Source organism: Cololabis saira, chromosome 1, assembly GCF_033807715.1.
Source record: "Cololabis saira isolate AMF1-May2022 chromosome 1, fColSai1.1, whole genome shotgun sequence".
In the NCBI taxonomy this organism is placed as follows: domain Eukaryota; kingdom Metazoa; phylum Chordata; class Actinopteri; order Beloniformes; family Belonidae; genus Cololabis; species Cololabis saira.
Genome location: NC_084587.1, coordinates 31151907 through 31175161, shown reverse-complemented (window position 1 = coordinate 31175161; position 23255 = coordinate 31151907). Strand labels below are relative to the sequence as shown.

The following is a 23255-nucleotide window of genomic DNA, read 5'->3' as shown; positions in this document are numbered from 1 at the left end:
GCAGGTGAAGATTGGCTTGATCTCAGTTGCTGTGTCCTCAAAAGAATAAGGAAAAAAAAGAAATCACTAAAACCACTTTACTGTTTTTTTCAACTATTCAACTATGTCTGCTTCAACTTCATATTTAAGTTTTAACAAGCGTTGAACTAATCTACTTCAAAATATGTAATTATCCTTCACAATCATTTTGTATATAAATAAATTTGTATATAAGTACCCTGATGTTGGCCCATGCAGGGTTCTGTCTGGAAATGAAAGACCAATACAAAAACATTTATATATATATCAGCATAATAGCATAATAGCATAATATAATAATAATAATAATATAATAATATATATATGTATATATATATATATATATATATATATATATATATATATATATATATATATATATATATATATATATATATATATATATATATATATATATATTTATAGAGTATTATTTATTTATAAGGATCATTCACCATAGGCAACGCACCATCTGTAGCCTACGCGGATCTTAATTTTGGCCAACTAATTATATTCATGAAGCTTCTGTTTATAACTCTTGGCTTCTTTGTTAAATATCATGAAGCAGATTTTAGTAGTTTGTCAAAGCTATGTGGATCATGTTTTGTCTTTAGTGTTTGTGCATATAAATAATTATGATTTCAGCGCCTGATAAAGGAACTTGATTAGATGGGTGAGACAAAATAATCATGTCAGCTCCACTTTAATGATTACAGGATTGAATAAACGTCCATTATTTAGTACAGCAGTTAATGTATATTGTTGATTGGTGAATATGAAATCAGGTTTGTAAGTAAAACAATTACATTCCCGTAGGATTTACTTGCAGATCAGGTGAACCCATGTTTTTTGTTTTATTGCAGTTCCTTAACTTTGAGCACAGCTGTGAGTTATATTTGAAATGTTTCTGTTTACACTGTGCTGGTTAAAAGTCCAGCTAAGTTAGCCAGAAGCTAACCAACAGTAAAGTGACTGACAGCTGTTTGAGCTTATTGAGTGACTGCTGACAGCTGCCTCTAATTTTGCAGATGTTGGTACATAAAACAATAATACTTTTTGGAAAAGCCTGCCAATTTTGCAAATTTGCCCTGAAATGATGATATTATTGACAGTGATGCTCAGGCCTCACACTTTACTTAGACTGTGTTAGCATAAGAATTAGCTTAGAAAAAAAAGTTTGTGCTTTTACGCTTTACTTTTTTCCCCTTGAACCTTAGAGGGGACCTATTATGGCATCTAATAGCTATTTTAAACAGGCCTTGAATGTCTTAAAAACGAGCTTTTGATTTTTTTGCTAAATAAATTAGAAATTCAGCCTCTGAGCCATGTCTTTATCATCCCATTCTCTAACCTCATTATCTATGCGGGATTCTGAGTGGGCGGGGCTATGATAATGAGGCACTGTGCTGATTGGCTGCCTGAATGACGCGATACACCGCTACGAAAAAATGGCGGAAGCTCCGGCCGGTGGAGTTAGTTGTGGGCGTGGTTTCACGCATCGGGGGCCAACCTATGTAAATCGCTCCCGTCGTTACGTATCGACGGGAGCAGAATCTGAACGGCTCGTAGAAGCCACATCACACTGGATGGCCCATCCGGGCGGCTGTACAGACACTGCAGAATCTGGTTGCTTTCCTCTTTCTCTGAGCCAGGCTGAGGGGAGACCACTTTATATATGTTAAAGCAAGAGAAACGTGTTTTTCATAATAGGTGTCTTTAAGTTTGCAACTATTGTTTTACACATGTTTGTTAGGATTTATAGTGTAGTACATTTCGTTGCTGTGATATTTCAACAGGAGGGTATTTCTGCATAATGGAAGAGGTAAAAAGACTGTTTGAAATGGGTGGTGGGCTGTGAAGTGAACCCATAAAAGTGAACCCCTATGCCATTTTTGGCATGCTATTTATGCTAATTTCCTTTCAGCTTTTACTCACTTTGACAGCTCTTGTCAGAGTCTTCTTCAACTGCAGCAAGCAGCTGTTTTTAGATAAATTATTCTGAAACAGTCTAAAGCCAATGCACAGTTCCTGCCCATCAAACAGCAAGACAAACAATTGTAGCGAGCTAGAAATTAAGTAGTGGGCCAGTTATCATTTATTCTCATTGTGAAGGTAAAGACCAAAAAAACATGTCGTTAACCTTCACCGCATGTCTGTCTTGTGAATTTTGCCAATGTTCAGTGCCCCCAAGCAATTTTCCTTTTTTAAGCTTTCCACCAACATTTCTGCAGCAAAATGCTTTTCATGAAGGTTAATCAGCCATAGTAAAGGAATATCAAGATCTTTATTGGTCTGCTTAAACTGCTCCTGTGAATTATTCATCCATCCAACCATCTTCCTCTTCTTATCTGAAGTTGGGTCGTTGGGGCAGTAGTCTAAGCAGGGTATCCCACACTGCCCTCTCCCGGGCCACTTCATCCAGCTCATCTGGGAGCATCCCAAGGTGTTCTCAGGCCAGCCAAGAGACATGGTCTCCTGCCAGTGGGACATGCCCAGAAAATCTCACCAGGGAGGTGCCTAAGAGAAATCCTTACCAGATGGCCGAGCCATCTCATCTGGCTCATGTGAAACAGCCTTATCATAACAAAAACAAATCAAGTTTAGGTCCTGGGCGACATTGAGAGTGATGATAGAGGACCTGCGAGTGAATGCATGGGTGGTTGTAGGATTGGCAGTTGTGGATTGGTTAATTTTAGGGATGCTGCGATCCGATCCGCGGATCGAAAATATGCTGCGATCCTGCCAAAAAACACGGATCGGATCGCAGTTCAGGGGAAAACTGCGATCCTAGCACTGCGATACTAGCACTCCATTCCAAAAGTCCGCTCCAGCTTTTCCATCCAGCACTTGCTTCTCACACGCGAGGAAGAAAGGAGAGGGGAGCGTTTAGCGTTTAGCATCCAGTTTTGTGTTAATGATTCATGTTCACATAAAAAAATCGGGTAAATGGTTATTGATGTCATTAATTAATAGCCTGCTTACTGTGTTGTCTTCCATAATATTTGTCAATATATATAATATAAACTCCTAAGTATGTGTTTGTGTGAGTGTGTATATATAAATATATTGAAGTGTCAGTGTGTTGTTTTTTTTCTTGGTCTACTTATCATTGAATATACGAGGGGGTGCTTTTCACGGCAGGGGTGCTGAATACAACAATTTGCCTCTTCCACTAATATCTCTATAACTCCAACTCGTCAAATTTCATTTTGCGCTTGCGACTATATCCTGCTTTCCATCCAGACCATGGCGCAAAGTTTGTGCCGCAAACCGTAAGACGCGCAACACCTCATTTAAATACTGCGGTTTGCACCTGTTATCAATTGCGCACGCAATCTTAGTTGATCACCCGCAAAACACACAACAACAGCACGCGCAAACTTTTTCAGTGCACACGCAATTTAGTACTCTTTATTTAGGATCTTAGTAAATCGGGCCCTTAGTCTGTTTAACAAGAATTCATTATGTAGAGATATGTTTATCTGAGTGCAAAACTGTTGACTAAGCAGCTTGTCTGAAGCAGCTTGCAGGAACGATTCAGGTTAACAAAGCAGTGATTTTTTATGTCGCTACACAGACGTCATCTGAAACATAATATTCCCTTGTAAACATCCGCCGGCAGCTCTGCAGCTATTTCAAGGTGATTAGCTGAAGGAGCTAGTAGCCACATCTTACTTTTACTGACATACGGTGGGCATGACCCCGTCAGATTCCCAGGCGGTGGCACAGTACGCGGAATGAGAGGCCTTAAAACATCTCTTGAGAAATCTATCACGTGACTGATGGTTCGTCCATTGTATTTACATTCTATGCCTGGTATCACATTGATATTATTTCAACACTTTCCACCTACTTTAACATTTTCTTTTTGCTAGAACAGTCCTCTAAATTGATAGCAATCTGATGGAGCCTGACTGCATCTGTGGGGAAAAAAATCCCAGTTTACAGATGTCTCCTTTATAACCTACAGGGCCCAAGGGATCTATTACAAGTACTATGGTACCAGACAGACATTCTTGACAGCAGCAAATAATTCTTGTCCAAACGCTTATTGGTCAATGTTCTTTGGAAAGCACAAAGAAGACCTTTTTAATATTGAGGGAGTGGTCCTCATATTATGGCTGATGGTTGTACATGAGAATTGTTGTGAATTTTGTACTGTAGAAATAAACTACAGCTAGCTCAGGAACCAACAACCATCCATGTATCAGTGTCTGCCATTCATTTCTCCACTGGAGATATGGTCCATGGTGTTAACACACCTTTAGGTAGTGAAATATATTCATTCAACTACTTGCTCATTCACTTCCTGAAACTATTTCTTTGTCACTCACTTGCTTCACTTTGCTTTGACTGTATTAATCATGTCTTTTTTTATTTCTGAATTTGCAGCGCACTTCTATAAATACCTGTCCTCACTGGTACGTGTTATAATTCAACTTAAGTTTGATTATAAAAAATAAAAATGTAGCTTGTATTAATTGGCTTGTTTGAGCTGCAGAAATCAGGCAGCTGAGAAATGAGAGCCAACACAGCAACTGCGTCCTCTGAAGGTATTTTTAGAATGGTGGAGATGGCAGACATTTAATATCTCTGCAAATGTCTTTGTGCAGAGGTTCTCTGCATGAGCCTTATTGTGTCATGTTTGCTTTAGCATGTTCCTGTGTGCTTTCAAAAAAAGTAATCAACACCTTAAATTTGCAGAAGTAGGGTGGCAGTATTTCATATGGATCAAAAACAACTCCAACTGCTGCAGAGTCCCACAGACTCCGGCTGTTTAAGCTGCACAACTGTTGCTGGAGAGGAAATTAATTAAGTCCTGAAATAACCAGGACAAACCTTCCAGTAACGTTAGGCTCAGCAGAGCATCATATATTCATAATTTGTTTACAGAAAGTATTTATTAGTTTGGCAGTAGCTATTAAGAACTACACAATTATTCAGTTATTCTACTTGGGGGAAACTTTCTTTCATGTTTCAATTTAATTCATAGGAATGGCAAGCAACATGTAGCTGCTACGGTCTCACATCCCTATTTTCCACATGAGTGTATGCGTATGTGTTTATACGTATACATTAAAGTCTTTAAGATGTTAAAAAAAATACTATGACCAGAGTTCTGACAGGTAATGTCAAGGGAAATCACACTTTTCCTTTTTAATCCTCTCTACATCTACAGCTAACCGTAAAATTTAGAAAATAATTTAAAATCCCCCTCATCACATACAAAGCCCAGCCGGCATATCCATCTTAGATCTTATTGTTCCCTGTAACCCATCAAGAAGTCTTTGCTCCCAGAAGGCAGGCTTCCTTGTGGTTCCAGGAATTCCCACGTCTAGAAAAAGGAGGCAGAGCATCTAGTATTCATGATCCGATCCTGTGAGAACACGCGACCACTCTTGGTGGAAAGTTCTGACACGCTCTCAAGACAAAGCTTAAAATTTACTTTTCATATATTTAACCTATATTTAATAATGTTTGACTCAGCTATTTTACTTTCTTCATATTTTCATTACCACCTATATGTTATTGTTTTTGTTAATTAACTCTGTAAGTTGTGAGTATTTTTAAAAGCGCTTTTTTTACAAGTGCTATATAAGTCATGTATTATTATCATTATCATTAATACTCCTTTCTTGTTTGCGTTTTCACATTCATTGCTAATATATAATTTTTTTACTGCTACTTGAACAGCTTTTGAAAATGTTATTTTGGTTTTTAATGCTGTTACCCATGTATTAAGTGTTAGGATTTCATGAAATTATTGAAGCTCAAAACTGTCTAGGCTCTCTTCAAAGTAATCTCATTCTGATTAAGAGCCAAGCGTAGACAAATTAGATTAGAAGTTAAATACAATACACATAATGTTGGAGAGGAGACGGGGGAAAGGTGACACCTTAAGGTGATTTCCCCTTGATAGCAATACACATACAATTTGTTGAGAGAAGACAATGGGGAGACACAGATGTTTAGCATTGGGGGGTCTGATCTGCGGTCTGGTTTGACACCTCAGATGGGAGACAGACAGTAAAGGAAATGTAGAGCTGGAAGTGACACGTTTGGGGGTCTTTTCCCGTTCCCTCAACCAATGAAAATCATTTGCAAAGAACACCCTCCTTTTCAGTATAAAAAAGACTGGACTCATGAAAACGTCGTGATTTTCTCTTGTACCATACGTGGTCTGAGAGAAGTCTCCTCCGGCCGGAAAAACCTTGTGCTTGACATGATTAAAAGTTGTATTAACCTGTAACTTTATTCCACTAGTCTTTCTTGGTTCTCCAGACAAACGAACACGAAATTCTTTCAATGGTGACCCTGAAACGTGATCTGGTTGTTTCCTGACTGTGGAATTGTGGAGAGGAGCTCTGGAAGTTTTCATGCAGACAACCAAAACCTGACTACTCAAAATAAGGTAAGCAGAAACCGCTGATGAGTAGAAATTCTGCACATTTGGATTTATCAAATTAATAGTGGTTGTCTGATTGAATTTTTCTCAAGCTCATAAAGATTAAAAATAGGTTTTTACATAGACAGGTTTGACTTTTGGTGTGTCATGCACAATGTTAATTTTTTATTTTTTATTTTTTTTAAGTAATTAGAAAATCCAAGTTGGGCTTGGTTAAATCCGAGTTGGGCTCGGTCAAGTTGGGCTTGCTTAAATCCGAGTTGGGCTCGGTCAGTACTGTGTGAAATTAGAAAATCCAAGTTGGGCTTGGTTAAATCCGAGTTGGGCTCGGTCAAGTTGGGCTTGCTTAAATCCGAGTTGGGCTCGGTCAGTACTGTGTGAAATTAGAAAATCCAAGTTGGGCTTGGTTAAATCCGAGTTGGGCTCGGTCAAGTTGGGCTTGCTTAAATCCGAGATGGGCTCGGTCAGTACTGTGTGAAATTAGAAAATCGTTTGAACTGTGTGAAAATTGTAACTCAGCAAGTTATTGCTGGCGCGCCTGCGATTGTGTGTAATTGAATTCTTCTGTTTACATTTGGGAAGTCAAAAAAGCACTTAAAAATCCGGGTTTAATTCGGTCAGCTGTTAGTAGTTAGTAAGATAAATAAATAATTGTTTGTTTTTGTGGGTGGTTGTTTATCCGATTTGATTTGATGGTTCAGTGTATGAACTCATTTTATATGAGAACAGAATTGCTGCTCCTGAACAGATCGGATACACTGTCGGGGATTTATTTTTTTTTGGGATTGGTGTAGTTAAAAAAGGGTATGTTAGTAGGGTGATGTATCCAGCTGTTAAATAAAGCTGGTGGAGAGTCGGGTTACCCTCAATGATTGAGCACACGGAGTGACTTCGTGTTGAAACTTCTTATCAGACAGCTCCATCCAGGGAAATTAATCCATTTGCAGCTGGACATACCTAGTGTATAATTTTGCGTGTACGAATGTTGTCTACTAAAATGATCGATGTGTGGTCGAAATGTGAATCCGGCTCTTTTGAATCGATTCTGTATTCGACTCTGACCAGGTGGTTAGAAAAGGTTCCCAAATCTGATCGTAACAATGCCCGACGCAGATTTGTATTATGGGTTGAGGAAATGCAGAAGCGTGGCCTGTTCCCCGACACAGAAGGAGGGGCTGTTGATATAGAGACATTTACATCAATTATTCGACAAGCTGCAGAGAGCCAAAAGGCAGCTTGTTTGGAAAAGGAGAAAGCAGCCATCTTAAAGAAAAGGGGGGCCGTCAAGGCTGTAAATAAGGCAGAGAAATTTTATTCAGATTGTCAATGTTTCTTGAGCGAGTTAAAGTTCACGATATCACAAGAGGAGAGGGGCACAACTTATCTCCTGAGAGTACGAGAGTTATGGCTTAATATAACGGGTGCAGACCCAGCTCTGGATGAAAACACTGAACTTATTTTCAGAAGAGCAGTAGAGGCTTCCGTCCCTCCTGTTATTCAAAGTGGATTAAAGAATGTCGTGGGCCTGCCTGAGCTCCCATACCGTGGATGGGCCTGTCATGTAATCACTTATATAGATAACATGGTGGAAAAGAGAATGGCGGAGGGGGCAGAAATAATTGCTCTCCAAACTCAATTGGTGAAAAGTCAAATAAAGGAATCTAGGGATAAGATCAATAATGAAAAATCTGAGAAACAAATGTTACAAACTAGAGACCCCCATCCCAACCTCCCTGGCCCATCCTCCTCCTCTGTCCCGACACCTCAGTTGCCCCCCCCCCTACACCCTCCCTCTCAAGTCCCCCCCCACTATGATCCCAACCTCCCTGGCCCATCCTCCTCCTCTGCCCCGACACCTCAGTTGCCCCCCCCCTATACATACTCCCCCCACTCTGGGGTGAGACCACATTCGTTTACGCGTGGTGTACCTTTCCGGGGACAGGGAAGACAGACAAACAATGCGCGGTCTGGTCGGAACTTGTGCTTCCGTTGTGGACGGTCGGGGCACTGGGCGAGACAATGTGGAGCTCGCTTTGCTGGTCAACTTAATGGGAGTGGGGTTCCACTGTAGGTTTCTCAGTAGGAGTAGACTATAGTGGAATCGGAATATAAATATACATGTGTGTACACGTGATACCATAGGGAATAATAATATTAATGTCTTAACGTATTGATGAATATAGTGTGTCAAGTCCGTGCACGGCTGGGTAACTTTGTTTATGATTCTGAAGTTCAGATGATTTTGGGACCTCATCTGGAATGACGTTTGCAGTGGTTAACCACACCGATGAGCAGACAGGAGGTTTTGTTTCTGGAAGTCTAAGCAATCCTGGGCCCATATACAGAGATTAGCAGTTTTCTGCCTTAGTTATTGGATTGCCTTAAACTACCCGTAACAAGCGACTCCCATGTCTTAAAACATTCTACTTGTGTTAAAAGTATTTAAAGTAGTCAGAGATTCGATTACTTCAGATCATAAGTAAAGTTTGAACACATAAGGACACACTTAAATGAAAAGAAATGTCAAATAACAGAATTTTGTTGTCTATTATTGTTTTGCTTGTCATGTATAATGTATATCTGTTATTAATTTGCGCTCTCTCCCCCTGCGAGCCCCCCCCCCCCCCCCCCCCTAATTTAAGGAGCCAGAAAGTTCCTTCAAGTCAGGGAGGAGAAGCCTCCTTACAGTGTGTCTACAGTGTATTCAGAATATTCTTGGAGATTTGTTCTCTTAATGTTTTGGTAAATGGAAAGGTGTGGTGGTATCAATTTGTATTGTAACGGCTGTGGTTGTTCTTATTTTATGCAGATCTTATATGTTTTGTTTTTTTTGATTTTAGTAGAAAAAAAAGAAAAATTAAAGCTGCAAGCAGCGATGAACGGGCCCTCGCACTCACAGCCACCGCCCCCCATAAGCATATCAGACATGACACCACCCACGACTTCCTATGTCAAACCATTCAAAAGTTATAGCAGAAAAAAGGGACAACCAATCAGAAGAAGGGGCGGGGCTAATTCAAGCCAATGAAGGTCAAGGACTCCATACAGAGTCTGATGACACCACCCACGACTCTCTATGTCAAACCATTCAAAAGTTATAGCAGGAAATAGGGAGAACCAATCAAAAGAAGGGGTGGGGCTAATTTTCACTAATTATGGTCAAGGACTCAATACCGAGTCCCATGACACCACCCACGACTCTTTATGTCATACCATTCAAAAGTTATGGCAGAGAAAAGTTTTCCAGGTGGCGCTGTTGAGCCATTTTGCCACGCCCATTAATGCAAACCATGAAAGATCAAATTTATCGCCAGGCCTGGCTTGCATGACAAATTTGGTGCCTTTTGGGGAACTATCAAATATGGACCAATCAGATGAAAGGGGGGCGCGCTTTTTGGCGTCTAGCGTCGCCACGGTAACACTTTTGAAAGAGAAAAGTAATGCGCGTAGTCGCAGGATGGAGACGCATATTTTGATGTATAACACACCTGGGTGCACGTTACGGTTCGGGCCGTATTAAGTCTCGAAGGAATGGCATATATTGCTCCAAAATTACGTGATTAATTCAGAATGTTCAAAATGGCCGACTTCCTGTTCGGTTTCGGCCATAGCGCCAAGAGACTTTTCTTTAAGTTGCGACATGATACAGGTGTGTACCGATTTTCGTTCATGTACGTCAAACCGTATTATGGGGCTTGAGGCGCAAAGTTTTTTCTGTCTGAACGAATCAGATGAAGGGTGGGCGCGCTTTTTGGCGTCTAGCGTCGCCACGGTAACGCTTTTGAAAGAGAAAAGTAATGCGTGTTGTCGCAGGATGGAGACGCACATTTTGATGTATAAAACACTTGGGGGCACGTTACGGTTCGGGCCGTATTAACTGCCGAAGGAATGGCATAAATTGCGCCAAAGTGACACGATTAATTCAAAATGGCCGACTTCCTGTTCGGTTTCGGCCATGTCGCCAAGAGACTTTTCTTTAAGTTGTGTACTGATACAGGTGTGTAGCGATTTTCGTGCATGTACGTCAAACCGTATTGTGGGGCTTGAGGCACAAAGTTTTCAAGGGGGCGCTGTTGAGCCATTTTGGCACGCCCATTAATGTAAACCATTAAATATCAAATTTTTCGCCAGGCCTGACTGGCATGCAAAATTTGGTGACTTTTTGGGCACGTTTAGGGGGGCAAAAAGGCCCTCCTTTCGTCAGAAGAAAGAAAGAAAGAAAGAAAGAAAGAAAGAAAGAAAGAAAGAAAGAAAAATTCCTACAGATACAATAGGGCCTTCGCACTGAAGGTGCTCGGGCCCTAAAAAAGAGGGTGGAGGATTGATGACCCAGAGAAATGTGGTGTGTGCAGTGTGCTAAGTAGAGCTGCACTGGTTTCTGTGGGACCTTGACTGGAAAGTTACCCCTGGTACAGAACCGCAGAAATCAACGTCGGATCCATCTCCTACGCTGCAAAGCTGTGTATGAACTTCATCTGAATGCGAGGTGGGCTCTCGCCCAAGACGCTGACGAAGAAAAGACTGATGGATAACGACCGGGTCTTCTTCTAAAAAGGTGCAACTGTATCTGCCGAAACTATGCTTGGACACTGGCGAAGGTCTATCTGCTTACAGCTCTGGGAACAGCCTGTGGTGCTGAAAGGCCGAGGTTTTCTGCGGATGCCTGGTGTTGCAGTATTGGGGTGATTATGGGTATACTGCACACACTCATTTCCTACTGTTTTGTTCCAATGGGTCATCGGTTTTACATACTTTTTCATAGAGCTGGTTGGATATTATTTTACGATTTTTATATTTTATTTTATGTTTTTCGGGGGATTAGTTTGAAAAGATGGTTATCTGTCCAAAGTGCCTGTTGAAAGAATAAGAAAAAAAAAAAAAAAAAATGGGGGGATAGTAGACAATGATAGTAGACAATGTTAATACGTCAGAGGAATACAAACTACTTGCATGCCATTTTTCTAATAACTAACATCTGTTGTTTAAAGTTGTTACAAAGGGGCAAGGCTCAACTAAGATTATAGATAGACAGTTATTACCGTGCAACCTGTCCGTTCTGTTGTTTGAGTCATACAGGGATATGGAATGAAACCTTTTCCAGGCTAGGAGAAGACTCCCTTGTCTATCAGAGTGGCAGGAGCCACTCTAGGACCATGACAGAGACATTCCAGGGCCTGAGTGGATGCTTGAGTAAAGGCTACTTGGATGCAACAGCAAAAAACTTGGGAGACATCGGAGGACAACTTTCATCACCTGGACGCAGGACTCCGATCTACAGGAAATCATGGAGTGGGTGTGCTTTCGTCTCCAGAAGAACAATGGATTATTTTTTGTTGCCGTAAACCTGGACCCCGGGATTTCCCCATTTTTGACTGGAATATATAACGGACTTGACACATGGTTATACTGATTTATTTGGTTTATTTGTGAAATGCTCATCCATTATGAGATGTACAATTGTTTACAATATGAATATTCAGACTTCCACAGCTTTAAATTTATGATTGTTGTTGAATGTATTTGTATATTAATCCGTATGTATGGTTCTTGATATTTGAGGGTTTTTTTCTTCTGTTGCTCTGCTTGTATCTTCACATCTGGTGGTCATGTGTAATATTGCAGGATTGGGACTCTGTTTTGTCTATACAGCTAAGCAGGGTGTTCTATTTTATAAAAAGGGGGGTACAAAAACAACACATATTTATATATCCCAGTGGACAGTTTTACATGGTTGGTTTGAAAAACATGAATTAATCATGTTTTGAGTGGAAGTTGTTAGGATTTCATGAAATTATTGAAGCTCAAAACTGTCTAGGCTCTCTTCAAAGTAATCTCATTCTGATTAAGAGCCAAGCGTAGACAAATTAGATTAGAAGTTAAATACAATACACATAATGTTGGAGAGGAGACGGGGGAAAGGTGACACCTTAAGGTGATTTCCCCTTGATAGCAATACACATACAATTTGTTGAGAGAAGACAATGGGGAGACACAGATGTTTAGCATTGGGGGGTCTGATCTGCGGTCTGGTTTGACACCTCAGATGGGAGACAGACAGTAAAGGAAATGTAGAGCTGGAAGTGACACGTTTGGGGGTCTTTTCCCGTTCCCTCAACCAATGAAAATCATTTGCAAAGAACACCCTCCTTTTCAGTATAAAAAAGACTGGACTCATGAAAACGTCGTGATTTTCTCTTGTACCATACGTGGTCTGAGAGAAGTCTCCTCCGGCCGGAAAAACCTTGTGCTTGACATGATTAAAAGTTGTATTAACCTGTAACTTTATTCCACTAGTCTTTCTTGGTTCTCCAGACAAACGAACACGAAATTCTTTCAATGGTGACCCTGAAACGTGATCTGGTTGTTTCCTGACTGTGGAATTGTGGAGAGGAGCTCTGGAAGTTTTCATGCAGACAACCAAAACCTGACTACTCAAAATAAGGTAAGCAGAAACCGCTGATGAGTAGAAATTCTGCACATTTGGATTTATCAAATTAATAGTGGTTGTCTGATTGAATTTTTCTCAAGCTCATAAAGATTAAAAATAGGTTTTTACATAGACAGGTTTGACTTTTGGTGTGTCATGCACAATGTTAATTTTTTATTTTTTATTTTTTTTAAGTAATTAGAAAATCCAAGTTGGGCTTGGTTAAATCCGAGTTGGGCTCGGTCAAGTTGGGCTTGCTTAAATCCGAGTTGGGCTCGGTCAGTACTGTGTGAAATTAGAAAATCCAAGTTGGGCTTGGTTAAATCCGAGTTGGGCTCGGTCAAGTTGGGCTTGCTTAAATCCGAGTTGGGCTCGGTCAGTACTGTGTGAAATTAGAAAATCCAAGTTGGGCTTGGTTAAATCCGAGTTGGGCTCGGTCAAGTTGGGCTTGCTTAAATCCGAGATGGGCTCGGTCAGTACTGTGTGAAATTAGAAAATCGTTTGAACTGTGTGAAAATTGTAACTCAGCAAGTTATTGCTGGCGCGCCTGCGATTGTGTGTAATTGAATTCTTCTGTTTACATTTGGGAAGTCAAAAAAGCACTTAAAAATCCGGGTTTAATTCGGTCAGCTGTTAGTAGTTAGTAAGATAAATAAATAATTGTTTGTTTTTGTGGGTGGTTGTTTATCCGATTTGATTTGATGGTTCAGTGTATGAACTCATTTTATATGAGAACAGAATTGCTGCTCCTGAACAGATCGGATACACTGTCGGGGATTTATTTTTTTTTGGGATTGGTGTAGTTAAAAAAGGGTATGTTAGTAGGGTGATGTATCCAGCTGTTAAATAAAGCTGGTGGAGAGTCGGGTTACCCTCAATGATTGAGCACACGGAGTGACTTCGTGTTGAAACTTCTTATCAGACAGCTCCATCCAGGGAAATTAATCCATTTGCAGCTGGACATACCTAGTGTATAATTTTGCGTGTACGAATGTTGTCTACTAAAATGATCGATGTGTGGTCGAAATGTGAATCCGGCTCTTTTGAATCGATTCTGTATTCGACTCTGACCAGGTGGTTAGAAAAGGTTCCCAAATCTGATCGTAACAATGCCCGACGCAGATTTGTATTATGGGTTGAGGAAATGCAGAAGCGTGGCCTGTTCCCCGACACAGAAGGAGGGGCTGTTGATATAGAGACATTTACATCAATTATTCGACAAGCTGCAGAGAGCCTAAAGGCAGCTTGTTTGGAAAAGGAGAAAGCAGCCATCTTAAAGAAAAGGGGGGCCGTCAAGGCTGTAAATAAGGCAGAGAAATTTTATTCAGATTGTCAATGTTTCTTGAGCGAGTTAAAGTTCACGATATCACAAGAGGAGAGGGGCACAACTTATCTCCTGAGAGTACGAGAGTTATGGCTTAATATAACGGGTGCAGACCCAGCTCTGGATGAAAACACTGAACTTATTTTCAGAAGAGCAGTAGAGGCTTCCGTCCCTCCTGTTATTCAAAGTGGATTAAAGAATGTCGTGGGCCTGCCTGAGCTCCCATACCGTGGATGGGCCTGTCATGTAATCACTTATATAGATAACATGGTGGAAAAGAGAATGGCGGAGGGGGCAGAAATAATTGCTCTCCAAACTCAATTGGTGAAAAGTCAAATAAAGGAATCTAGGGATAAGATCAATAATGAAAAATCTGAGAAACAAATGTTACAAACTAGAGACCCCCATCCCAACCTCCCTGGCCCATCCTCCTCCTCTGTCCCGACACCTCAGTTGCCCCCCCCCCTACACCCTCCCTCTCAAGTCCCCCCCCACTATGATCCCAACCTCCCTGGCCCATCCTCCTCCTCTGCCCCGACACCTCAGTTGCCCCCCCCCTATACATACTCCCCCCACTCTGGGGTGAGACCACATTCGTTTACGCGTGGTGTACCTTTCCGGGGACAGGGAAGACAGACAAACAATGCGCGGTCTGGTCGGAACTTGTGCTTCCGTTGTGGACGGTCGGGGCACTGGGCGAGACAATGTGGAGCTCGCTTTGCTGGTCAACTTAATGGGAGTGGGGTTCCACTGTAGGTTTCTCAGTAGGAGTAGACTATAGTGGAATCGGAATATAAATATACATGTGTGTACACGTGATACCATAGGGAATAATAATATTAATGTCTTAACGTATTGATGAATATAGTGTGTCAAGTCCGTGCACGGCTGGGTAACTTTGTTTATGATTCTGAAGTTCAGATGATTTTGGGACCTCATCTGGAATGACGTTTGCAGTGGTTAACCACACCGATGAGCAGACAGGAGGTTTTGTTTCTGGAAGTCTAAGCAATCCTGGGCCCATATACAGAGATTAGCAGTTTTCTGCCTTAGTTATTGGATTGCCTTAAACTACCCGTAACAAGCGACTCCCATGTCTTAAAACATTCTACTTGTGTTAAAAGTATTTAAAGTAGTCAGAGATTCGATTACTTCAGATCATAAGTAAAGTTTGAACACATAAGGACACACTTAAATGAAAAGAAATGTCAAATAACAGAATTTTGTTGTCTATTATTGTTTTGCTTGTCATGTATAATGTATATCTGTTATTAATTTGCGCTCTCTCCCCCTGCGAGCCCCCCCCCCCCCCCCCCCCTAATTTAAGGAGCCAGAAAGTTCCTTCAAGTCAGGGAGGAGAAGCCTCCTTACAGTGTGTCTACAGTGTATTCAGAATATTCTTGGAGATTTGTTCTCTTAATGTTTTGGTAAATGGAAAGGTGTGGTGGTATCAATTTGTATTGTAACGGCTGTGGTTGTTCTTATTTTATGCAGATCTTATATGTTTTGTTTTTTTTGATTTTAGTAGAAAAAAAAGAAAAAAAAAGAGGGTGGAGGATTGATGACCCAGAGAAATGTGGTGTGTGCAGTGTGCTAAGTAGAGCTGCACTGGTTTCTGTGGGACCTTGACTGGAAAGTTACCCCTGGTACAGAACCGCAGAAATCAACGTCGGATCCATCTCCTACGCTGCAAAGCTGTGTATGAACTTCATCTGAATGCGAGGTGGGCTCTCGCCCAAGACGCTGACGAAGAAAAGACTGATGGATAACGACCGGGTCTTCTTCTAAAAAGGTGCAACTGTATCTGCCGAAACTATGCTTGGACACTGGCGAAGGTCTATCTGCTTACAGCTCTGGGAACAGCCTGTGGTGCTGAAAGGCCGAGGTTTTCTGCGGATGCCTGGTGTTGCAGTATTGGGGTGATTATGGGTATACTGCACACACTCATTTCCTACTGTTTTGTTCCAATGGGTCATCGGTTTTACATACTTTTTTATAGAGCTGGTTGGATATTATTTTACGATTTTTATATTTTATTTTATGTTTTTCGGGGGATTAGTTTGAAAAGATGGTTATCTGTCCAAAGTGCCTGTTGAAAGAATAAGAAAAAAAAAAAAAAAAAATGGGGGGATAGTAGACAATGATAGTAGACAATGTTAATACGTCAGAGGAATACAAACTACTTGCATGCCATTTTTCTAATAACTAACATCTGTTGTTTAAAGTTGTTACAAAGGGGCAAGGCTCAACTAAGATTATAGATAGACAGTTATTACCGTGCAACCTGTCCGTTCTGTTGTTTGAGTCATACAGGGATATGGAATGAAACCTTTTCCAGGCTAGGAGAAGACTCCCTTGTCTATCAGAGTGGCAGGAGCCACTCTAGGACCATGACAGAGACATTCCAGGGCCTGAGTGGATGCTTGAGTAAAGGCTACTTGGATGCAACAGCAAAAAACTTGGGAGACATCGGAGGACAACTTTCATCACCTGGACGCAGGACTCCGATCTACAGGAAATCATGGAGTGGGTGTGCTTTCGTCTCCAGAAGAACAATGGATTATTTTTTGTTGCCGTAAACCTGGACCCCGGGATTTCCCCATTTTTGACTGGAATATATAACGGACTTGACACATGGTTATACTGATTTATTTGGTTTATTTGTGAAATGCTCATCCATTATGAGATGTACAATTGTTTACAATATGAATATTCAGACTTCCACAGCTTTAAATTTATGATTGTTGTTGAATGTATTTGTATATTAATCCGTATGTATGGTTCTTCATATTTGTGGGTTTTTTTCTTCTGTTGCTCTGCTTGTATCTTCACATCTGGTGGTCATGTGTAATATTGCAGGATTGGGACTCTGTTTTGTCTATACAGCTAAGCAGGGTGTTCTATTTTATAAAAAGGGGGGTACAAAAACAACACATATTTATATATCCCAGTGGACAGTTTTACATGGTTGGTTTGAAAAACATGAATTAATCATGTTTTGAGTGGAAGTTGTTAGGATTTCATGAAATTATTGAAGCTCAAAACTGTCTAGGCTCTCTTCAAAGTAATCTCATTCTGATTAAGAGCCAAGCGTAGACAAATTAGATTAGAAGTTAAATACAATACACATAATGTTGGAGAGGAGACGGGGGAAAGGTGACACCTTAAGGTGATTTCCCCTTGATAGCAATACACATACAATTTGTTGAGAGAAGACAATGGGGAGACACAGATGTTTAGCATTGGGGGGTCTGATCTGCGGTCTGGTTTGACACCTCAGATGGGAGACAGACAGTAAAGGAAATGTAGAGCTGGAAGTGACACGTTTGGGGGTCTTTTCCCGTTCCCTCAACCAATGAAAATCATTTGCAAAGAACACCCTCCTTTTCAGTATAAAAAAGACTGGACTCATGAAAACGTCGTGATTTTCTCTTGTACCATACGTGGTCTGAGAGAAGTCTCCTCCGGCCGGAAAAACCTTGTGCTTGACATGATTAAAAGTTGTATTAACCTGTAACTTTATTCCACTAGTCTTTCTTGGTTCTCCAGACAAACGAACACGAAATTCTTTCATAAGTTTTCCTTTTTCTTCGATGGGTACATTTCTTTTTGCATGTTATGTTGACTTGAGGTTAAGGGCCAATCCCAATACCACCCCCTACTTTCTACCACTAGCCCTCACCCACTACCACTAGCCCTAAAAATGAAGCCACAAGTGTAGGGCCCTTGTAATCTTCCCTAGGGATTGGGACAGCACTTGCTACGTCACTGCGTGGTTTACGTTCGGGTACGTAAGTGACTGCGTAGTTACGTTTGCGTATACGTCACACCATATCAGGAAGCCGACAGCTAAAAGCAAGCTAGAAGCTGTTTTAATTTCCACTGTAGCGCTGTTAATATGCCACTTTATTAAGTTTTAATATTTTTTCAGGCTTAAAAGTAACAGTTAAGATCCCCAACCTGGGCTCAGTTTATCCAAATAACGCCTGTTAAGAAATTTGCTCCGACGTTTTCGGGATGAGAACAGCCTCCCAGCTCGGGAGCTGATTTATGGTTCAGCGTTAAATCGACGCAGAGCCTACGGCGTAGTATATATAGTATAGGGTGCGCGTTGCCGCGTAACCTACGCCATAGGCTCTGCGTTGGTGTAACGTGGAACCATAAATCAGCCTTTATTCTGGCGAGATCTAAAGATACAACGCAACAACGAGCAAGCGAGTGATTATGTACATTCACTGAATAGTGAATATTATGAAAGTAAATATATATATAATATATATTTCTCGCTAGAAATGTAATCAAAACGCATTTTTATGCAGAAACTAACTCAAAATATTGATTTTATTCACCAAAAAATAAGAAATGTCGGCCATGTTTTTTTTTTGTGATTCAGTCTGCAAATGATGACGTAAAGCATTCTGGGAAATTTTCTCAGGCCCTAGGTCGCGAAGTCAGCATCTGAAAACCCTCACTCTGAAGGGCTAGATTGATAACCACTAGCCCTCGTTATGTCCACTACCTGTAGATGCAAAGAGGAATTGGGACACCACTACCCTCACGGGAACGCGCAAAATTTAGGGTTAGTGAGGAAAAGTAGGGCTAGGGGGTGTATTGGGACTGGGCCTAAATGTTTATTGTTGACTGGCATGAATATGATTCAGATGAAAAAAAAAAACAGAAAGAAAAGTGTATATCAGTATTATAATTTATACAAATGTTTTTGCCTAGGGTGGAGAAGTCCTGCCTCAGGTGGAGGAGTTCAAGTATCTCGGGATCTTGTTCACGAGTGAGGGAACAATGGAGCGTGAGATTGACAGACGGATCGGTGCAGCGTCCGCAGTTATGCGGTCGATGTACCGGACCATCGTGGTGAAACAAGAGCTGAGTCGAAAGGCGAAGCTCTCGATTTACCGGTCAATCTACGCACCTACCCTCACCTATGGTCACGAACTTTGGGTAGTGACCGAAAGGATAAGATCGTGGATACAAGCGGCCGAGATGAGTTTCCTCCGCAGGGTGGCTGGACGCTCCCTTAGAGATAGGGTGAGGAGTTCGCTCACCCGGGAGGAGCTCGGAGTCGAGCCGCCTAGGCATGGATGGATGGATGGATGGATGGATGGATGGATGGATGGTTTTTGCCTAGAATGGTCTGAATGATCTTACAATGGCTTATATAAAAAATTGCGCAGTCCCTACTTGAACAGCTTTTCTTTGTATATTTGAAAGTGAAAGTGTGGGTATGGCAGTAGTTATTTCATTGAAGGACTGGACGTCCACTCACCTGGGCAGGGGAGTAGAGCCGATAATGATGGTGTGCGTGTCTCTCAAGAGCTACAGTCTCTCCTCCAAAGTCACGCGATGGTGCTGTTCCTCTGCTACCTGGACACCCAACCATCCCTGCTGTAATTGCACCAGTCGCACCAGCCCCGCTTGCAGCGCCACCTGTGGCCCCAGCAATGGCTCCGATGCCTCCCATCATGCAGCAGAGGCCCCCCTGAGCTAGTTCCAGCTCAATTTCTGCATCCATTTCTGCATCCTCCTGTGCTTCCTTGTTGGAATCGTCCAGATGTTTCATGAGCACAGCTACAACCACATTTATCAGAACAAACTGAGCTGTGAGCACGAAGGACACAAAATACATCGGAGAGATGAACTGCAGTCCAGCGTGGCAGCCGTAGTCATTGCCTGGACGATCCGATGGGCACTCCCGGAGGGTGTCCTGGTGGAAGGAGGGCAGATGAAGGGAAATGGAAGAAAGCATTAAATACCATACAAGTCAGATTAGTTGGGGACTTAATCATCTTTCTCAGCTTTTTACTTGTGCCAACATAGGTGTTTGGTTGGAACAAAGAACGAAGAAATAAATATCAGTGCCGACTCCACTGCGGGGGAGTAAAGTAAGAATCAATCATCTTTTGTCCATCGGACTGACAAATCCAACGATCACGTTGGACAAGTCAGTCAGACTAACGTACCTTCATGATGCCATTCCAATTGTCACCTGTCGACACTTGGAAAAGTGTGAGGAAAGCCATTCCAAAGTTTTCAAATGTAGCATGGCGACTCATTCCCTCACAGGGGTAGTCAGCATTGCACACTGTGTGGGGACATGATGACAGAAAACATGAAATGGAAGAAGAAGTTTCATAAGTATGGTAAAGATCGTATTACGCAGAACACAGTGAGTCTTCTATCAAATCCTGTCATCACTGTAAAATGTATCAATATATACAAAATAATAGCATAATGGTACAGTGACTAATCTACCATCCAGTCAAATGATAAAAGCAAGTAGATACGTTTTCAAGTTTGTATGCAACAGTATCAAATTACTACTGAAAAACATTAAACTGAGCCACACAAGGAGCTGCATAGTTGGCAAATTAGCAAAAGTGCTTCAAAATAACAACTTTTAGAAAAATAAAAGGTCAAAAAGGCCTACCAAGCTCTCCAAAAAGCTCCACCCCCAGAGCAGCGTAGATGAAAAAGAGCAACATGAACAGTAGCCCCAAGTTTCCCACCTGAAACATAAAAACAAACATCATTGTAAATATCGTGAACCATTATTGACGGAATGCCAACAAACATGCTTTATGGATAAAATCAAATTTTATATTACATGTAAACGGACTCATTGGGCTGACTGCTCATGGACTACATGTTACAAAGCACAAACGTCATAAACCCAAGTGGTGGTTTACTTTGCAAGCAATCATGAGTTTAGAATCAAGGTTAATCACAATATCACACACATTTGATGAAAATGTCCATATACTGACTAATGGTGAGTGTGAATCCACCAATGCGAAGATTCAAAGCTTTTACAAATAGGCATATGCAATGCAAATGAAAATGGACCCCTGGGGTGCAATAGTCGACAGCAGCACACCATTAGATAAGACACTTTACACTTAAGTCAGTGGGGTGCTTCGGAATATGTGACTGTGTAAATCTGTGAGACAGGGATATAACCTGATGGCAGATGGGGAAAGAATAGGATTCAGGGTATTTACTAGAGGAGAGGAATACAAGGGAAAAAAGACAGGAAATAATGAAGGGAGAAGCAACGGGGGAGTAAGAGAGGTTAGGCAAACCCTGAGAACGGAGTCTTTTTCTGAGTACATGTGCATGTTGGTATTACTTGGTGGATATTAAAAACCATATCTTGCCTGAAGCAGTTTGAAACATGTGAACTGAGCTCCTCTCTGCTGTAGACCCCTCGGCAGAGAATGAAAACACATCAGGGGATGAAGATGCTGCACTATGAGTTGCTCATGGCTTAAACCCACGGAAATATTAAAGCTGGCGAGTGGGAACGTGAAGCCAGTGAAAACACAGATGTGACTCAGTTATTTACACCTTTCACTTTCCATTGTTTATAATTTATAGCAATTTATAATGTGTTTTTTTTCACTCCTACTTTAAAATACCCTGTCTCCCTCATATAAAGCATAAACGCTTTATCCATTGCCTTACATGGGAAATACTTCTCACACCAATATGTTTTTATTTTCAAAAGGGAAATAATGAATAAAACAAGGATTTTGTGATTTTATTTCTTAAAGCTTATTTCAGTCAAAGCTGCAACACACTGGAAAGAGACTGAAACATATACACTTTGGAGACTATAGTGGAATTTGAAAATGTTGTGAAAATGCTAAATCTAGTCATTAAATTTAAAGTGTTGTTAAATAATTTGAAGCATGTACTAATGTTAAGTGGGGAAATGAAAAAGTGCAAGAGTTGTACGAGTGATATTGATCCTTTAACCCTTTACTGATCCATATGGGTATTTGTGAATATTCTCTAATAGCCCTCTAAAAATGTTTGTTTTTGTTGTTTTAAATGTATGCAAGTATTTCACTGTGTGCCTTGTAAAAGGTTAAGAGCATGCTAGACAAAGGAGAAAAAAAGCAGTGTAACTATCCACTCACAGAAATATAGTTTTAACAATAACATTGCGAAGATCGCTCTTAAGGTTAAATTCCTGTACTTATATTCCACCAATTAGTTTCCACCTTCATTTTAACTAGTTAGATCTTATTGCTTAAACACAAGTCACAAATTGATAAAAAGCAAAATGTCTTAACGACAAACCAGGAACGAGCTTGGCAGTGTAGGCCTGCTGAGCACGTTCCTTAATCTTCCAAGAATAAAGAGATAATAATGAACAAGGGGAGATCATTGGGGTCCAAAGGACAAGTTCACCAGCATCAGTCCACAGTTGAAGGGCTTCCAGCAGAGTTACATCAGCTGTGCAATCAAACTTCCTTCAACAACTTTTAATCAGCATGCTGAGTAAATTAGGTTTTGCAAATTGTGTGAAAAATGGTTCTATGACCTTAGACTAGTTCTTCTTAGTTTAACTTAGTTTGGAGGCTTGAAAGAAGTCAGGAAGAAAAAATGTTCCATCCTTCTCAGACATCAGCTAAAACATATCTCTTCTTAAATCTCAATATAGCACCACAAGAATTTAATCGTAGGAGATTCTTGGGGTCCTTAATCTATTTCACAGATTAATAACGATGATAAATAGCAACAACCGGAAAACCACAGGGTTGCGTCAGCTGTGTCGTGTGGAATGCTACTACTAAAACCGCTGTGATGGTAATATATGTATTGTTTGTTTGACTTCATACTGTTGATGATTTACGATCTTTGACTTCTTGATCAGTTTCGACAGAAGAGTGGAAACAACCCTTACTTGGGTTGTGACTCCTACTAATGCCAGAGCATTGATAAGTTAAGATTGAGATACCTCTGGTAAAACTCAAACTCACTTTGGTACCAGCCCTTTTAATAAATATCCATTTAAAAAATATATTTTTTTTTGTATTTTCTCCAGTTTGAAATAAATAATTAAGCATGTACATGTTCACAACTTCGGAAAAAAATTTAACAATGAAAGAAAATAAGTTACTTTTATCTTATATGTCATAGTGTCTAAAACACTCTATATCAGACTATATGTGAATGATGACAAAACATTTTATCTCGGCACTGTGAGAACCAAGAAAAATTTAATTAAATCCTTTTTTGGTACATTTATGACCTAATATATCCCTTTCAAAATGTGATGT

General features: G+C 40.7%; 1 protein-coding gene across 1 annotated transcript in view; it reads right to left on the bottom strand.

Moving 5' to 3' along the window:
* The window catches only part of LOC133442765 (voltage-dependent T-type calcium channel subunit alpha-1I-like), a 240372-nt gene that overhangs the window by 16220 nt on the left and 200897 nt on the right, over window positions 1–23255 (bottom strand). Inside the window, exons 30-32 of the mRNA XM_061720633.1 lie at window positions 20618–20696; window positions 20151–20272; window positions 19457–19894 (exon numbers count right to left, since the gene is read on the bottom strand). Of these exons, the coding sequence (XP_061576617.1) occupies window positions 19457–19894; window positions 20151–20272; window positions 20618–20696 (639 nt within the window). The remainder of the gene's footprint in view (window positions 1–19456; window positions 19895–20150; window positions 20273–20617; window positions 20697–23255) is intronic.